The 16,610-nt window shown below is 33.8% G+C and overlaps 1 protein-coding gene across 2 annotated transcripts; it reads right to left on the bottom strand.

The window, feature by feature from the left end:
• Positions 1-619: 619 nt before the first annotated feature.
• LOC121255772 (B-box zinc finger protein 20-like) lies at positions 620-2,236 on the bottom strand. 2 transcript variants are annotated; one of them, XM_041156270.1, is made up of 3 exons: positions 1,816-2,234; positions 1,164-1,601; positions 620-1,044 (listed from the first exon to the last, which is right to left on the bottom strand). In XM_041156270.1, exons 1-3 carry the CDS (start codon positions 1,999-2,001, stop codon positions 787-789), a joined length of 882 nt encoding a protein of 293 aa, XP_041012204.1. In that variant the 5' UTR covers positions 2,002-2,234; the 3' UTR covers positions 620-786. The 2 variants fall into 2 exon arrangements, with proteins under 2 accessions (XP_041012204.1, XP_041012205.1); XM_041156271.1 differs by having other exon boundaries at positions 922-1,044; positions 1,169-1,601; positions 1,816-2,236.
• Positions 2,237-16,610: the final 14,374 nt, after the last annotated feature.

The raw sequence follows: 16,610 nt of genomic DNA, 5'->3' as shown, positions 1-16,610 counted from the left end.
TTTTCCATTTATTATCATCATCATTGTTATGAGCTGTTGCTTTACTATTTTTATATTATTTCAGCCTCAAAAGATATCATAAACGGCCAAAGTCAAGAGGTGAGCAATTTTTTCCAGAAAAATTCTCTTCATTATTATTTTTTTATCGTATTATGATTTGACATTAGAACATAGGTTTGTAAATAAAATATAATAAATAATCTCTAATTATTTAATACAATATTATAAAATAATGAGAAGATGATGAGTAGTATTACTCATTTAAGTTGCATAACTCAGGCTGCAGCCTCGGATAAAATATCTAACCTAAGGGTTAGTTTGACGAAATTAAAAAAACAATGAATATAAAGATGAACATGTATAATCTAAGTAATTGATTAATACCTTGGCCTTGAATCTGAAAGAAGTCCTTTTTACGACAATTTAATCCGTCTTTTTTAGTTGTACTTTTAGGCTTGATGGACGTGGGAACTACGGTAAAGATGGTCTTCTTGAATAACAGCTGTTGTTGTACTTGCAATGTAAAGTATATTATATTCTCCTTTTCCCCGATCATCATAGATACGAAAGTGTTTACCTGTATAATTTAATTTGAAAGATGAATATTAAATAAAAAGATGAATAACTTTTTATTTTTTTGGTGTTTAACATGATTACAAACAATTCGAGTGAACAACATCAAAGCCACTGACTGACCCCAGAATTAACCACACAGAGACGATGATCTGCAGATTACGAACAGGTTGAACATGAATTGGCAAATATAAAATTTAAAAAGCAAACTTTTTATCTAAAGCGTCTTGATTTCTTAGATGGAGGATTGATTTGAGGTACTGTAAAACCATCATCACTCCATTTCTGGCTGCTCATTTTTACGTCAGTAGTCTTTGCCGATTCCTTGAATCCATTCAGAAAATCAGTCTGCGGAAAGAGATGAAATTGAGGCAGTACTTGAGGAATCCAGGTGCCCGAATCTTCTGATGGAAAAGAACCCATATTTCTCTCAAGATCTTGATCCACTAACGGGAGAGATTGATCAAAGCTCTGCATTATTTGCAACTATTAATAATATCAGCAAATAAACTTGATGCTTTCTAAAATAGAAACTACTCGGAAAAGAACGAAATATTCTCATTTTATATGTCGTAGGGAGTACTGCAAACCTTACAGAAACCATTGGCAGGAAATGCAGGGTCAAGAAGGTCTTCAACTCGCCAACCCGGCAAAGTTTCCATCAAATACTCTGATATGCTGCTGGTTGAAATAGAATCCGTACTGTCGTTAATCTGATTTTCTTCAACCTTGCTAGCTGTTGGATTTGCATTCCCACTTGGAGAACTGAGGAACAATTCATTAGGAAAAGTGTCTGGTCTCTTTCTTGATGAAGACTGTGGGCTTCTGATCTCAGTATCGATGTTTGCTTCAGAACCATTGGAGGATGTTGAGGTTGGGTATAAAGAAGAAGAGGCATGGAGCTTTACACCTGTGAGAAGAAACCTATCGTGTTTTTGGGTATGTTCATTGGCTTTGTGAATTGGGACGTCACATTCTCTGCATAGAATTGCTCTATCTTCTTTGCAGAAAAGAAAGGCGCGCCTTTCCTGCAGAAACAACGAATAACATCACTAACGACCCTTAATCTCTCAGAAAGATCTCCCAAAAAATTAATAAAAAACAAAAACTCCTGAGATGTGACCCTTGCACCCAGCTTGGGTAGAACAAAACCGGCAATTTGGCTAAAGTAACTTTATTCGTTATAGAAAGTCATATATTCCTTTGTTCTTATTAAATAAGAAAGAGATGAGGAATGAGTACCTGACAAATATCGCAGATAGGGAATTCCTTGAGGGAGGGGTGGATCAAAGAGAAGCGAGTGTGTTTGCCGGCAAGTTTGTTTGCGTGGTGGATGCTGTTATCGCAGCCATCACAGAGAGCAGCTTCATCCGCAGGGCAGAATACAGTGGCCTCCCCTTTGTGACATACGCCGCACTGGATCTTCATTCTCTAGTTATTTCTTAACTTCTACCAACTTTCAACTTCTAATCATTCTCTAAACAACTCTTGGCTGACAAGGAAAAAGTGTCTTTTATGGGGAAAGGAAGAGACAAACTATTATGGGCAATTTAGGATAATGAGAAGCCACATATAGCAGGGGATCCGACTTTAAGAAAGCTCTGGATATATATTATACCAACCAGACTCTCTCTCTCTCTCTCTCTCTCTACCAAGTTTCTATATCCCTTTCGCTGAGTAAAGAGGGGCAGCAACTTGGCTTCTCGGCTATTTATATAATTCTGTGACTAAAGGCTATCAGTCTTGATACAGCTTGTGAGCATGTCTGAAGGAGGCATAACAAGAATTTATATACCCTACTTTGATCCCCAAGTCCAACCTTTTCCTCCTCCATTGAATTTAATATAATCTAAATTAGACGCTCTGCTGGCGAGGAGACCACTGCCAGCTAGGGTTGTACAGGAACCGTCCCAACTGGTTGGAAACCGGTCGACATGCGGCACAAAGTGCTAAAAACCGATGTCGACAGGTTCGACGCCTGTTTGAACCCTTCAAAAACCGCTGAACCAACCGACTCTTATATATATATATATTGAATATATGTTAAATAGAACGGCGCCGTTTTATTTAAATGGGTGAAACGGCGTTGATATGATCGATTTTCTCTCTCCAATTGATCGATTTCGGCCGATTCTGATCTCTCATGGCAGACATTGGTGGAGTCTCGATTTGACACTGAAACCAACGCCAAATCTATCGGTGTACAACCCTACTGCGTAGAGGTGTAACCGGTTCGGTCTGATCCGGTTTTGGATAAAATCTATGACCGAACCGGTATGTACTGATTTTGTATTTTTCAAAACCGATTACGCACAAGTTACCCTCTTAAACCGGTACTTCTGGTTTTACCGGTTTCTGGTCCGGTTTTCTAATTTTTTAAAATGTAAATTTCACAATTTGTCATTAAAAATTTGTTTATTAAAAAAAAAAAACTGATTTAAAAAAAATCAGTTTTATACTTTTATTAATATATTAGACTATTGGTATAGTTATAAGTTATATATTAGTATTAGTTATAAACTTTTAGTGATTTAGGATTAACATTTTATGTAATAATTTATAAATTATAATAAGAAATTATTTCATATATGAATATATATATATATATATAATTATATATATTATATATAAAAATTTTACATAAAAATTTATAATTATACATAATATATAAAATTTATATATATTAATATATATATAATATTTTGTATAAAACTTATATATACAATAATACAAATATTATTTTATATATATTTTTTATCAACCGGTTTGGTCCGGTCTGAAAAATCTTAAAACCGGAACCAGCCGGTTTTCACATTCTAAGAACCGATCCCACGGACCGGACCGGACCGGTTTAAAACCGGTCCAGTTCAGTCCGGTCCGGTCTGGACCGATTTTTCGGTTTGAATTTACACCTCTAATACTGCCAGCCATCAGGGGACCGAGGGGCGGGGATTGTTGGTTTTTATTTTCTTAGATGGCCAATCTTTCACTAAACTAGCCTCATTTCTCACCGATCTCAAATCTGCACGTTCAATTAACATTTCTAGCATTTTATATTGCTTTCGCGGTTCTATATAATATATATGATGTTTGCTTTATGATCATTATAATTAAACTATGTGGTTAATATCTAATTATAATGTGGTGGTAAATATTACTTAATGAAGTGACTAATAATATATAATAAATGATATTTACAATTTTAAGATATGCAAGTCTCGTATCTTCTTTTTAAAGAAAGTGAATAATTATAAGATTTATATAAAAAAATTATATTTTTAATAATAAACTCTAATTTTTTTAAAAGAAAGTATGCGTAGCTTATACATATTAAAATTGTAACTAACATTACTAATAAACACATGTTTACATTTAGTAGTGATACTTCTAATCCTTTCACATACATATAAGAGATGACATTACACTAATTATTTATTGTTATTTTTAATTACTTATTTTTAATTGTTTAATATCCCGTTAAGAGATATTACAAAAAGGATATATATATATATATATATATATATATATATATTTATATGGATACGGCTAACCCACCGACGGCTAACCCACCGACGGTGTAGCACGAGAAAAGTCACTGACAAGGCCATTTTTTATTTTTATTTTTTTTGACCTTTTTTTATGCATTTTTTAATCCATTTAAATATTTAAAAAAAACTACAATATTATTAAAAAATACTTACTTAATCATTAAATAAATAAAAAATCAAAACCCATTCTTGCAAAGCATTTTTGTAAAAAAATCTTGTAAATAATATTAGGTACAAATCTTAAATAGATAAATTTTGTGTAAATTTTTTATGAAAAAGTAAGTCTTACTAATAATTTTTTATATCTTTTAATAATAAAATTCATTTTTTTACAAAGTCTTGCACAAAATTTTTGAAATTCGTAGAAATCATTTATATTTTAGATTAACCAATTTGAATACGTTAGTGCGGAAAAGTCTCCCCGGCGTTTGTCATATTTTTCCCCTGAGCGTGACCTTTGGCGTGTTGAGAGCGAGTGTCCGGCAGTGCTCTATGCATGGTATACTTTATATTAAGCAAGCCACAAAAAAAAAAAAAAAAATAATAATAATAATTATTATTATTATCTATAATTGATTAATTTCATGTACGTTACTTCACAATTATTATTCTTATTGCTGAATGTAGAAATCAGATTTTCTTAAAAAAATTAATTAAAATTAAAATTAAAATAATTTTCTTAAAAAAAATAATTAATAATTAAAATTAAAATAATAAATACACATTATTTTTAACAATATTTTGTATAATTATATTTTAAAATAAAAATATTTTTATAAAATTCCTTATAAACTAACATATTTTAAAATATATATTATAAAATGAAAAATAGGCTACGGAATGTATCGTATCATGGCGGAACAACCTTAAAATTTGATGGATATTAAGTTTTAAAAAATATTTTTAAAAAATAGATTATATAAAAATTTATATTTAATCTCTTTAAAATTATTTTTTCTTAATTTAACCTCCCAAACTAAATTTTCTAGTTACGCGTCTGTATCCTATGATGATTATTCTCTCTTTAGAGCATTAGCATTAGTTTATGCATATGCATATACAAAGTCATATTTGCATAATATGATTTTAAAATCTTTCACATTGACTTATGCATATCTAAATATTTAGCTACCTATGAACAGTATTTATTCAAATTTGTATAATTACTATTCACCCTACAAATTATATTTTAATAATTATTTCTCTCTCCTCCCACTCTCTCTCTTACAATCTTTTCTTTTTCTTCCTCATTCAACAACACAACAAATCTTCACTTCTACATTCATTTTATTATTATAATATATTATATATATTTTTTTCATTTTATTATATTTTTAATATAATATATAAAAAAATTATATTTTTTATTATTATATTTATATTATTAATGTCAAATATATGTAATAGATGCTAATTATAAAATATATAAAAAAAATTTATTTTAGTAAAAAATTATTATTATTTTATCTCAAATATATATAAATTATTGTAAAAATTTTATTTAAATGACAAGATGAATATATGAAAAAAGTGATTTAGTATAATATATAGATCAATACTAATACTCTTATATTACTTGTAGAGTTGTAGGTTCCAGATCATCAATAATCAATGGAAAAAGTTGTTAGTTTGAATAACAATACCTAAAAAAGCAGCATATTATAAATTTAGTAAAATCTAAACTAGTCAAATTTCCGGTACCAACTCTCGAAAGTCGAGAAAGGCAGCGAACGTGGTTGCTGCGTTATGTCAAATCATCGATCTTATGATTAGCTGTCATAGAGTATAGTGATTGGACAATTTTAGTTCAACCCTGTTTGTTTGATAATTACAAAATTTCTCAAATCTCTTTTTCCAAAAGTCTCTTTCAATCTAATTAACAATTATTTTAATAAATCATATTAATAAAATATATAAAAAAAATATGTAAAAATAACTATATATAATAGGAATAATAAAAAAATTTCCATCAAAGCGTGAATTTAAAAAGAGTAACACGGAGATAAATCTTAAATGCACATATTTTGTATAAGCAAAAATGCGAACTCCATTAAATAAAAAAGTGCTTCATAGTAGGCTCAATATTTTTATAAAATATGCAAAATTTATACATTTGAGACATATATATCATTATTCTTTTTAATAAATCCACAAAATATTGTAATTCCGGTCTTTAGATTTTGATCACAAATTCTGAAAGTTGTCGAGAAAACATAAAGGATCACAATAGACATTCTCGGTGGGGGTTTTCTAATTTCTGTTGTAAGATTTCAACACAGATTGCCATGTTGTGAATTTTGTTTGCTAGGATATTGTTGTGTGGTTAGGCTACCACTTTTTTTAAAATTGAGAAATATTATGTATTAGTCATTATTTTTTTTTATATTTTATATTTATAATTTTTTTATAAAATATAATGATATTTTTTATAAGATGTGAAGATAGTTTTTATAAGATATGAAATTTGAAAAAATAAATAATGAATGATAAGAAAAAAATTTTTAAAATAAATTTCATCAGTCTGGTCTTAAAAAAAAATGAAAAATAAAAAAAATTACGTATGATATATGGGTTGGGAGTCGGGACTGATCAATAGGAATGCTGACTTGCGGATGAAAGGAAAATGCCATCAAATTGTTTTTTATTTTAATTTTTTAATATTTTTCTTTGTCACAGGGAAGACGTACAACACGATGTTTCACGCCATCAAAATAGTTTTTAATTATTTTTTATTCGCCAGGAACGTGGTTGTCATTGCTCCTTACATTGCACGTTCAAACTGGAAAATGAAAGGCCTGGAAAACGGAGGGAAATCGGCCAACGCTAGAGGACAAATAACACTTTCCTGAGTCATGGTGGATATGTACGATCTTTTTAGAGGAGAGTAATTTTACGCGTAAACATTATTTTATTTATTTTTTAAAAATAATTACATAATATTTATATAATTTATAATTATAAATAAAAAAATATAGAAAGATATGCAAGTTGTCAGCAGAAAAGAGGAAAGACGGAAGCAAGTAACGTTTCACCTCCAATACCTCTCACATGGACGGGGTTTTGGAGCAGAGTAATGATGAAGAAGCCTTGCAAAATGTTTAGAATCATGTGTGCTATGACTTTTTTTTGTTGATAAAATGTGCGCTATGACTTATTCAAACCAAGTGGGTGTGCGGATACTTGGAGAGAAAATACTAAATAGAGAGGTGGTGGGTGGGTGGGTGAATGAATGGGTTTGTTTGATTGATTTAATACGTCCCCTTGGAAAAAGGGATGGACTAAATATGCACGTAAGAGCCTCGTTGCAAATTGCAATGGAAAACAAGTCAAATTAACGATACCTTTTAAATAATTACACATATATTTCACTAGTAAATCATATATGTATTGATGATCAAGATCCGAATCTTCTGATTAAACTTATAAATTGGGTAGTCGCCCAGCTGTAAGAGTTGGGTAGTCGTCCAACATTACCCAAAAAACAAAAGAAGAAAGTATTGATATCGTACGTGGAAACCTATAGAGTAATGTTCGATATAGTTATGGGTTGTGCAAGTGTCGCATATTCATTTTGAAAAATAGTAGAATCCACATGAAAAAATTAAGTTTTTCATGTGAGTCTCATATTTACTCATTTTTTTCAAAAAAAAAAAATGTGCGGCACTTGAGCATTCTATGAGTGCAACTATCATTTCTCAAACATATATGTGATTCAAGTCCTCAACCTCAACTTGGGCCTTCCAAACTCATTGGTAGGGTTGTATAGGAACCTGCTGGAACTGATAGAGAACCGTTCGGCCAATTGTAGGAAATACAAGAAACCGACATCACCTGATTTGATCCTAGTCTGAACCAAGTTCAAATCTCCGAATCGGCCAATATTATATATATATATATATATATATATATACTTTTATATATATCTTAAGTAAAATGACGTTATTTCACTTAAGTGATTTAAATGGCGTTGTTTTATACCCACGATTTTGAAAATATATATATTTATATATATATATATATATGAAACAATGTTGTTTGGTTTAATACACCAAACGACGCCGTTTTGGATTAGGGCTGAAGCCCTAACCCCTCGAGCCCCCCTTTCCCCTCACTTCTTTAGTATGCCACTCTCTCTCCCTCTTAGGTCTCTATCTCTCCGATGCCATCGATCTATTTAAGATTTGTCGATGGAGTTCTTCTTCCATTGCCATCCCTCTTTCTCTCTCCATCCATTTGCGTCGTTCCAAGTTCTCTCATCTACAATTCATTTGAGGTTTGTTGATAGGGTTCTTTTAATGATTTTGTTGTGATATTTGTAGATAGAGTTTTTTTAATTTTTCTAATTTTTATAATGATTTTGTTGTGAAATTGTTTAATGGGTTAATTTGAAGTGTAAATTAATGGGAACACCGATGAATCGACTGTAACAGACCGAAACTACGTCAGCCAGTTTTATTCCCCTTCATTAGTCAATTTCGATCAGTATCATCTCTTGAAAAACATGTCGGTGCAGTTTTCACTTGCTTCGGTTTTCACTCCTCCTTGTCGGTGTAAAAGCGTAAGTTTTCTTTGTAACAGTCCTACTCGCCCTTGGTCTTGTGAGTTGCCCAGTAAGCTTTAGTTTGGGCCTTTTTCATCTGTCGAAGTAATTTTGTTTGGACTTCTGGCCCAATTCCTCACTAAAATTCAAAAGCGAATGAGTTGTTTTCTTCTCCCCAACCCCCATAAAAACCTCTTTCATGTACATTGTAATTCTTGAAGTTTTTTATCCACTAAATTCAAAAACCCTAATGGCTTCCCATTTCTCATTAGCGCGTTTGGTCGCTGAGAAAATGCAACAGACAGCATAGAAAAAATTGAAGAATTTTTACATTTCAAATGCATGGTTGGCTTCTAATTTTCTTATTTAAAAAAAAAAATTGTATTTTTCTAAACAAATGTTCCATAGGCCCATGGCACAGAAGTCATTGCTCCAAAGTTCATGGCAAGTAAAACATGGAACTTTTATGACCATAAACTCATGTAGAACAAATGTTACACTTTTTTGGTTGGGTCAAGGTGTATATATTCCAGCCTTAAAAACAAAATCCTAGCTAAGTCGAGTTTTTAATTGATTTCATTGGTCTACTAGACACTAAGTCCATAATATCTGTTGAATATTTAAAATTATATAAATTTAACACAAATGTCAGAAGTGATTTTTTATTTATTTATTTTAATTGGAAGACATGATGGAAAGTTAGCAGCTCGAGAATACAGAAAAATACATTTATTTGTTAATAACAACTGTGTTAAAATTGTATACAACCACTACGTACGTATTAACTCGTCATTTTTGTTTTATTACAAAGATGAGACCCCGTTGCTAGCAAATTAATCAAGCGAAAGAATGAGATGTAAGTGTGGTATATAGTATTACTCATATATATATATATATTATTCTCGTACGGCCATACTTAGTATTCGACTATCATCTTGAATAAAATTTTATGTAGTTCCGTATAAGTAAGCACTCGACACATTACCGAATTACATAAATTTTGTGTTAGCATGTTATTGATTTCGTTTTATTTTACTTTTTATCTTGTCATTTTTAACACCAAGTGGCTACGCTGGATTGGTTTTTCAACAGCTATCATCGTTCAGATTCTAAAAAAAAAAAAGTGCACATTACACTAGTTCATCTCTGGACTGAGAAAAAAACACCTTAGTGTTGACACCTTGGCATCATGCCTAGAAATTAAGATGGAATCTACTCAATCTATCCGGAACTATTTCTTTATTTTATGTTTGATATTTTTCTGCTTTGAGGGTGTTTTTGAGTTTTCTTCTCCCATCGTTTGGGTTCTTAATTTTAATTAATTTATTGCAATAAAAAAAGTCAGGCAATTAACTTGACAACTAGAGTGTCCCATTTGAATGTTGAGTTGAGCTGATTTCTTTATGAATAGTAATGGATTGAGATGGTGGAGTGAGTTGTGTAGGACTCACCTAAGATAAATTTAGATGTATTTAGATGTTAAAATGAGTTTAGATGCATTTAAGAAAAGTTGAAAAAAGTTATAGATTCCTCGTGTAAAGAGGTGTTGAGTTAAAAAAAGTTATAGGTCCGACATGTAAAGTGATTTTGAGTTGAGTGATATTTAATGATTTGAGAGTCTGGTATTTAAATATTAAACTCAATTTAAAATTAGACTGAATTAAATTAATCTCAATATCAGATTATAAAGAGCACTGAATCGAGAGTGACGTGGCCCATTTTGCTATGGAGACAACTTAGATGAGACCCGTAGTTGGAAGTTTGGTAAAATCGAGGCCAAGCCCATTGATCTCTTCGTAGATTAAGCCCATTACCAACCCAATTTGAATAAGACAACGCGGTCTTCGCCTCTTCCAATTGTTCGCATTTCGTAATTCGTAAGCCGCACGCTCAGAGGTCTCTAGCAGACTAGCAGTCATACCTTCTTCATCCATCTAGTCAGAATTTAAGATAAACGGGAAACAATTTTCCTATGTAATTAACTGGTAAACGGCAACTAAAAAAAAAATGGTAAAGGCAAGGACTGCCAGTCGGTGTACCTTGGTACGCATTAAGGCAGCTGATTCATCTCCTCAAAATGAATCTTACAATAGAATTCTGGATCTGAACACCCTATGCACTAATAGAATTGATACTGGTGGTCTCTAGATTAGTTACGAAATTACAATAAAATTCTGTACAACTGAAATTCATCTTCATTTTGAGTAGCTTGTATAAATAAATCCACTGGACCATTGTAAATGTAGCTTTTGAATACTTGAAATTTCTTTTCAATAGAAATAGATCTTTCAGACCTTTTCTTAAACACATGCTCTACATTTTTATTCTTCTCTTCTTTATGGAATCAATACAAAATAGATTCCAACAGTCAAAACTCAAAAACATCATCACTTTCTTCTCCACCACCCCTCAACACCTCCAAAGCCACATATGCCTCTTATTTCGTCACTCTCAAGCTCACCATCAACAACTACCTTCTATAGTGAGCATAGATCACTCCCTTCCTCAAAGGCCATCAGCTGTATGGCTATGTTGATGGCACTATCCCCACTCTTCCTCCCACCATAAATGATCAGTCCAATCCCGATTATTCTCGTTAGCTCTTACAAGACCAACTCATTATTTCAGCTTTTAATTATTCTCTTACAAATTCAGTACTCTTTCATGTTTAAGAATGTTCTACGTCACAATAAGTCTGGACTACATTGCAAACTTTATACATTGTCCAGTCCTCAGCTCATGTCATTCAAACACAATTCCAGCTTGCAACCCTTAATAAGGGCTCTGAAAGCATCTCTGAATATTATAACAAATCAACCTCTCTTGTTGCATCCCTTAGTGTCGCAGGTCACCCGTCTCTATCTTTCAATTTTCTATTTACCTCATTGCTGGTTTCGGCTCAGATTATAAATCCTTAGTCACAGCCATTACAACACGACTGGATGCCCTTTCTTCCTAACAGATTTATAGTTTCCTTATGAATCATGAAGCTCGTTTGAATCACCAAAATTAGACTCTTCTGGCTGGTATCCCACTTGTCGCACATGCCACTCAGCTTCGACCTCCCTTTTACTCAATAACTCAAATAGAGGTCGAAATAATTTCTCTTGTGGTGGGCATCATGGACGTGGCTGTGGTGGTCAACCACCCAATTTCTTTTCTTGCCCAGATACGCGTCCTCTCTGCCAAGTCTGTCAAAAACCTGGGCACACTGCCCTCTCTTGTTGTTATCGCTTCACTCAAACATACCAGCCACCTCCACCCCTCTTACTTCAAGCTAATTTCATTGCTCTACCCTCTCCAAACCCCTTGCCCACTTCATGGTTTCTCGATACCGCTGCCACACATCATTTCACTTCTAATTTTTCAAACCTCACACTAGACTCTACACCATATAAGGGCCCTGAACAAGTCTGCATAAGAGATGGATCCACCCTTCCAATACAGAATGTTCCAGTCAAATTTCTCCACCTTTTGGCAATTACCCTTTTCATAAGATTCTTCATGTCTCTTTAATCACAAAGAGTTTAATTTCTGTCTGTAAATTTGGCTTAGATAATCCAGTATTTTTTGAGTTTCACTCTTTTTTTTTTTTTTTTTTTTGTGAAGGATTCTCACACTCGGGTGGAACTTCTTCGGGGTCTCATTAAGATGGTCTCTATATCCTACCGATGGCTTCAATAAGCATGGAAGCATATGCATCAGTCACCGAGTCTCCTCAAGCCTTCATAGGCGAAAGAACCACTTCTCAAGTTTGGCATGCTCGTCTTGGGCATCCGTCTTCAAAAACTACTTATCTTACCCTTAGTTAGTTTAATCTTCATACATTGAATAAAAATATGTTGTCTCCATGTCCTGCTTGTGCTCAAACAAAATCTCATGCATTACCTCATCCACCTTCCCCCTTTCGATCTATGCAGCCTTTTTAACTTTTATTTTTAGATGTCTGGGGTCCAGCGCATGTGTTGTCCTCACTAGAATGCCCTTTTTATTTTTCAATTGTTGATGATTTCTCAAAATATGTTTGGATGTTTCCAATTCAAGCAAAATAAAATGCTTCTTCAATTTTTATTGATTTTTTGCGATATGTTAGTAATACATTTCCACTAATGTCATATATGTACAACCAAACTGGGGCGGTGGATTTCACCCCTTAATTCTATATTAAAAAAATTTGAGATTTCTCATCGAGTAACATGTTCATATTCCCATACCCAAACTGGTACCGTTGAAAGACGCCACCGTCACATTGTTGAGACTGGCTTGTCTCTCTTGGCTCATGCTTTTGTTCCCTAAAAATACTGGGTTGAAGTATTTCAAACTGCCGTTTACTTAATCAATCGCATGCTCACACTTCTCATTTAGAATAAATCTGCTTTTTAAATTTTATTTCAACAAGATCCAGATTACAAATTTTTAAAAGTTTTTGGAACCATCATAAAATTGATTTTAGGTTTCATCTTTGTGTTTTTATGGGCTACAGCCCAGATCACAAGGGCTATTCATGAGTACACTTACCTACAGGTTGCACCTATGTATCTCGTGATGTCATATTTTCTGAAACAGACTTTCCTTTTAAACCCACCTCCCTTCTGTCGTTCAACCTATCTTCCACTCCTCTACTCTCGTCTCCTATGTCTTCTTTGCCCAGCTTACATTCCATTTCCATATCTGGGTCATCGTTTCCTAACACATCAAGTCTCACGCTTTTAAGCCCTAATCTGCTTAACTCAGGCCCTCATCCCGTGTGCTCTATCCTTTCGTCCCTTCCCTCATCCCTACTCAACCAAAGCATTTCAATCCCTTCAACAAACCCTAGTCTTTATTCTGTTTCTTCCTTACCATCTTCACCTTCTAAGAAATCCTCCATTGAATCACTTCATCTTTCCTTGCTATCATCTTCATCCCATCCTTGTTTGGCTCCATCTCCTTCTGCTCTCCCGAATACTCATCTTTATCCCATGATCACTTGCTTAAAATCTCATATTCACTGTTCTCGTCTTCGCACAGATGGTACAATACTATGGCCTCAACCCAAGCCCTATCTCTCCTTCACGGTCTCCTTTTCAATCCTAGAGGAATCATCTTCATATACTAAGGCATCAAAATGGCTTGATTGGTGTGCAACCATGGTGATTGAATTTTAGGTCTTACTCCATAATCATACTTGGATTATGGTGTCTTCTTCCTCTAATACCAACGTCCTTGGCTCGAAGTGGGTTCTCAAAACAAAGCGTAGGATTGATGGAACCCTTGAACGTCCAAGGCACACCTTGTGGCTAAGGGTTTCCATTAGCAACCAGAGCTTTACTACACAGAGATATTTAGTCCTGTAGTCAAGCCCATCACCAGGCATAAGGAAAGAGTAATAGATCGAACCAATTGGACATCCAGAATGTGGTTTTACACAATGACCTCGAAGAAGATGTGTACATGCAGTAGCCACCCAAGTTTGTGAATCTCGACCTTCCTTCTCACATTTGTAAGTTGACTAAATTTATTTATGGTTTGAAATAGGCCCACATGGCCTAGTTTTCTAAAATTACAGATCGTTTAGCCTTGCTTGGTTTTCATTGCTCTAAATCTGACTCATCGTTGTTTATTCAAATTGTTGGTTCTGATTGCATTTATGTTTTAGTATATATTGATGATATTGTTGTCACCGATTCAAATAAATTGCTCATCAGTGATTTTCTTACACTACTTTCTGGGTATAAAGGTCACTAGAAATGCCACAAGTGTGTCTATTTCCCAATCCAAGTACATCACAAATTTGTTGTTGCGTACAAATATGCACAAATCCAAACTAATTGCAACCCCTATGTCTTCCACTGCTTCGCTCATTGCACTCGAAGGATCCTCCTTTAAGGACCATCAGCTGTTTTCATTGTAGTGGGCAGCCTTCAATATTTGTCCTTCACAATGCCAGATATCTCCTTCGCTATCAATAAGTTTTGTCAGTTCATACACTATCCACAACTGCCCCACTGTCAGGCCGTTAAAAGAATTCTTTGTTACTTAAACAATACACAACATTTTGGCCTTCATTTTAGTTCATCTTCTTCATTAACACTATCGGCCTTCTTCGATGTAGACTTGGCTCCATCTCCTTCAAATTAGCATTTGATAACTGGTTTATCTCAACAAACTGGTATGACAAAGTTTGAGGGAGGGCTATGACAAAGCTTGAAGTGGAAAAATTCGATGGTCAAAACAGTTTTAGTTTGTGGCACATCAAGATGAAAGCCTTGCTACGACAACACGGATTGGCGAAAGTCTTGGAGAAGGTGTCGGGTAAACCATCTACATCAATAAAGGACGAGGAAGAACAAGCACATAGGCGATCTTGTTATCTTTTTCCGATGGAGTTTTGCGGGAAGTGACTGATGAAGAGACCACCTTGAGTTTTTGAAAGAAACTGGAGAGTTTGTATTTGAAACAACGGTTGTACACTCTCTGAATGAAGGAAGGTACTCTTATGTCTGTTCATCACGATGAATTTAACAAAATCATTATGAATAATATTGATATTAAACTTGACGAGGAAGATCAAGATTTAATTTTGTTATGTTCGTTGTCTTTATCGTTTGATAATTTTGTAAACTCAATATTATATGGAAGAGATACTATCTCCTTAATAGATGTAAATCTGCTTTGAATTCTAAGGAGTTGAGAACAAAACTGGGTGTACAATGGATGGATAATCAAGCCGATGACTTGTTTGTAAAACATTCATCTGGTGGTAGAAGTTCGGATCAGGGCAGGAGAAATTCCAGTGATAGCTCTAAATTTAACCAGAAAAATGTTAAATGTCACTACTGTCATATGCTTGGTCATTACAAGAATGAATTCCCCAGATTGAAAAAAAAAAAGGAAGGTAGAATTTCCTTCAATGTTGTTAGCGTTGAAGAACAGTCTAACAACTCAGATATTGTCCTAGTAGTCATGGGCTCTAACGGTTGTTTTGGTGACAAATGGGTCATGGATTTAGCTTGTACGTTCCATATGTATTCTAGGACAGATTGATTCACTACCTATGAATCAGTCAACGGTGATTCCGTTTTGGTGGGGAATGATATGACTTGTGATATTGTTGGGATCGATTCAGTTGAGATTGAGATGTATGATGGAACCGTTAAAACTTTGTCTAATGTTCAGCATATTCCATCTTTGAAGAAAAATCTTATATTTTGGGTACTCTTGATTCCTTTGGTTATCAGTATTTAGCTGCATATAGAGTCATTCGAGTCTACAAGGGCTCTTGGTGGTAATGACAGGGAAGAAGACAGATGGTCTTTATTTTCTTCAGGGCAGTACAATGATTGGTAGAGTTGCATCTTCAGATATTCCAGATTCAGGTATTACTCGTTTATGCCACATGTGATTGGGTCATATGAGTGAACGAGTGTAGTCATTTGTGAGTATGCAATTTTTTGCTTTGTGTGATCAAAAGACAAAAGCTTGATTTTTTTGTTTGCATTGTATTATTGTAAAGCAGTAGAGACCTAGGTTTACTGTAATGTATTTCTTTCTAATTTTTTTGGGTACATCTCGTGTGATGTGGTGCCCTATTTGTACTCATATTTGTTGATGACCATTTGAGAAAAAGTTTGGGTTTGTTTAATTTTTAAACTCTTAATTTTGTGATGTGTTTGATGAGTTCAAGCACTTGATAAGGCTAGTGATCTACAGACAAGAAGGTAGAACGATGTTCAGACCATACAGTTGGATCCACTCCACAGAATTGGGATAGCTGAATGGAATGAATCGGACTCTTATGTGAGAACCCATAGTATGCTTTTGGGTTTGTCAGGCTTGTCCACAGATTTGGGTGAATCGGTGAACACAACTTGCTATTCGGTGAACCTTTTCCTTTTACAATTTTTCATTTATTGTTTCCACAAGAAATAAGAGCATGATTATAGCAAGAAGGTGGAGTTGCTGGGCGA

Source organism: Juglans microcarpa x Juglans regia, chromosome 3D (assembly GCF_004785595.1).
Source record: "Juglans microcarpa x Juglans regia isolate MS1-56 chromosome 3D, Jm3101_v1.0, whole genome shotgun sequence".
NCBI classification, from domain to species: Eukaryota; Viridiplantae; Streptophyta; class Magnoliopsida; order Fagales; family Juglandaceae; genus Juglans; species Juglans microcarpa x Juglans regia.
Note: the sequence above shows the minus strand (reverse complement) of the source record. Positions and strands in the feature narration are given on the sequence as shown.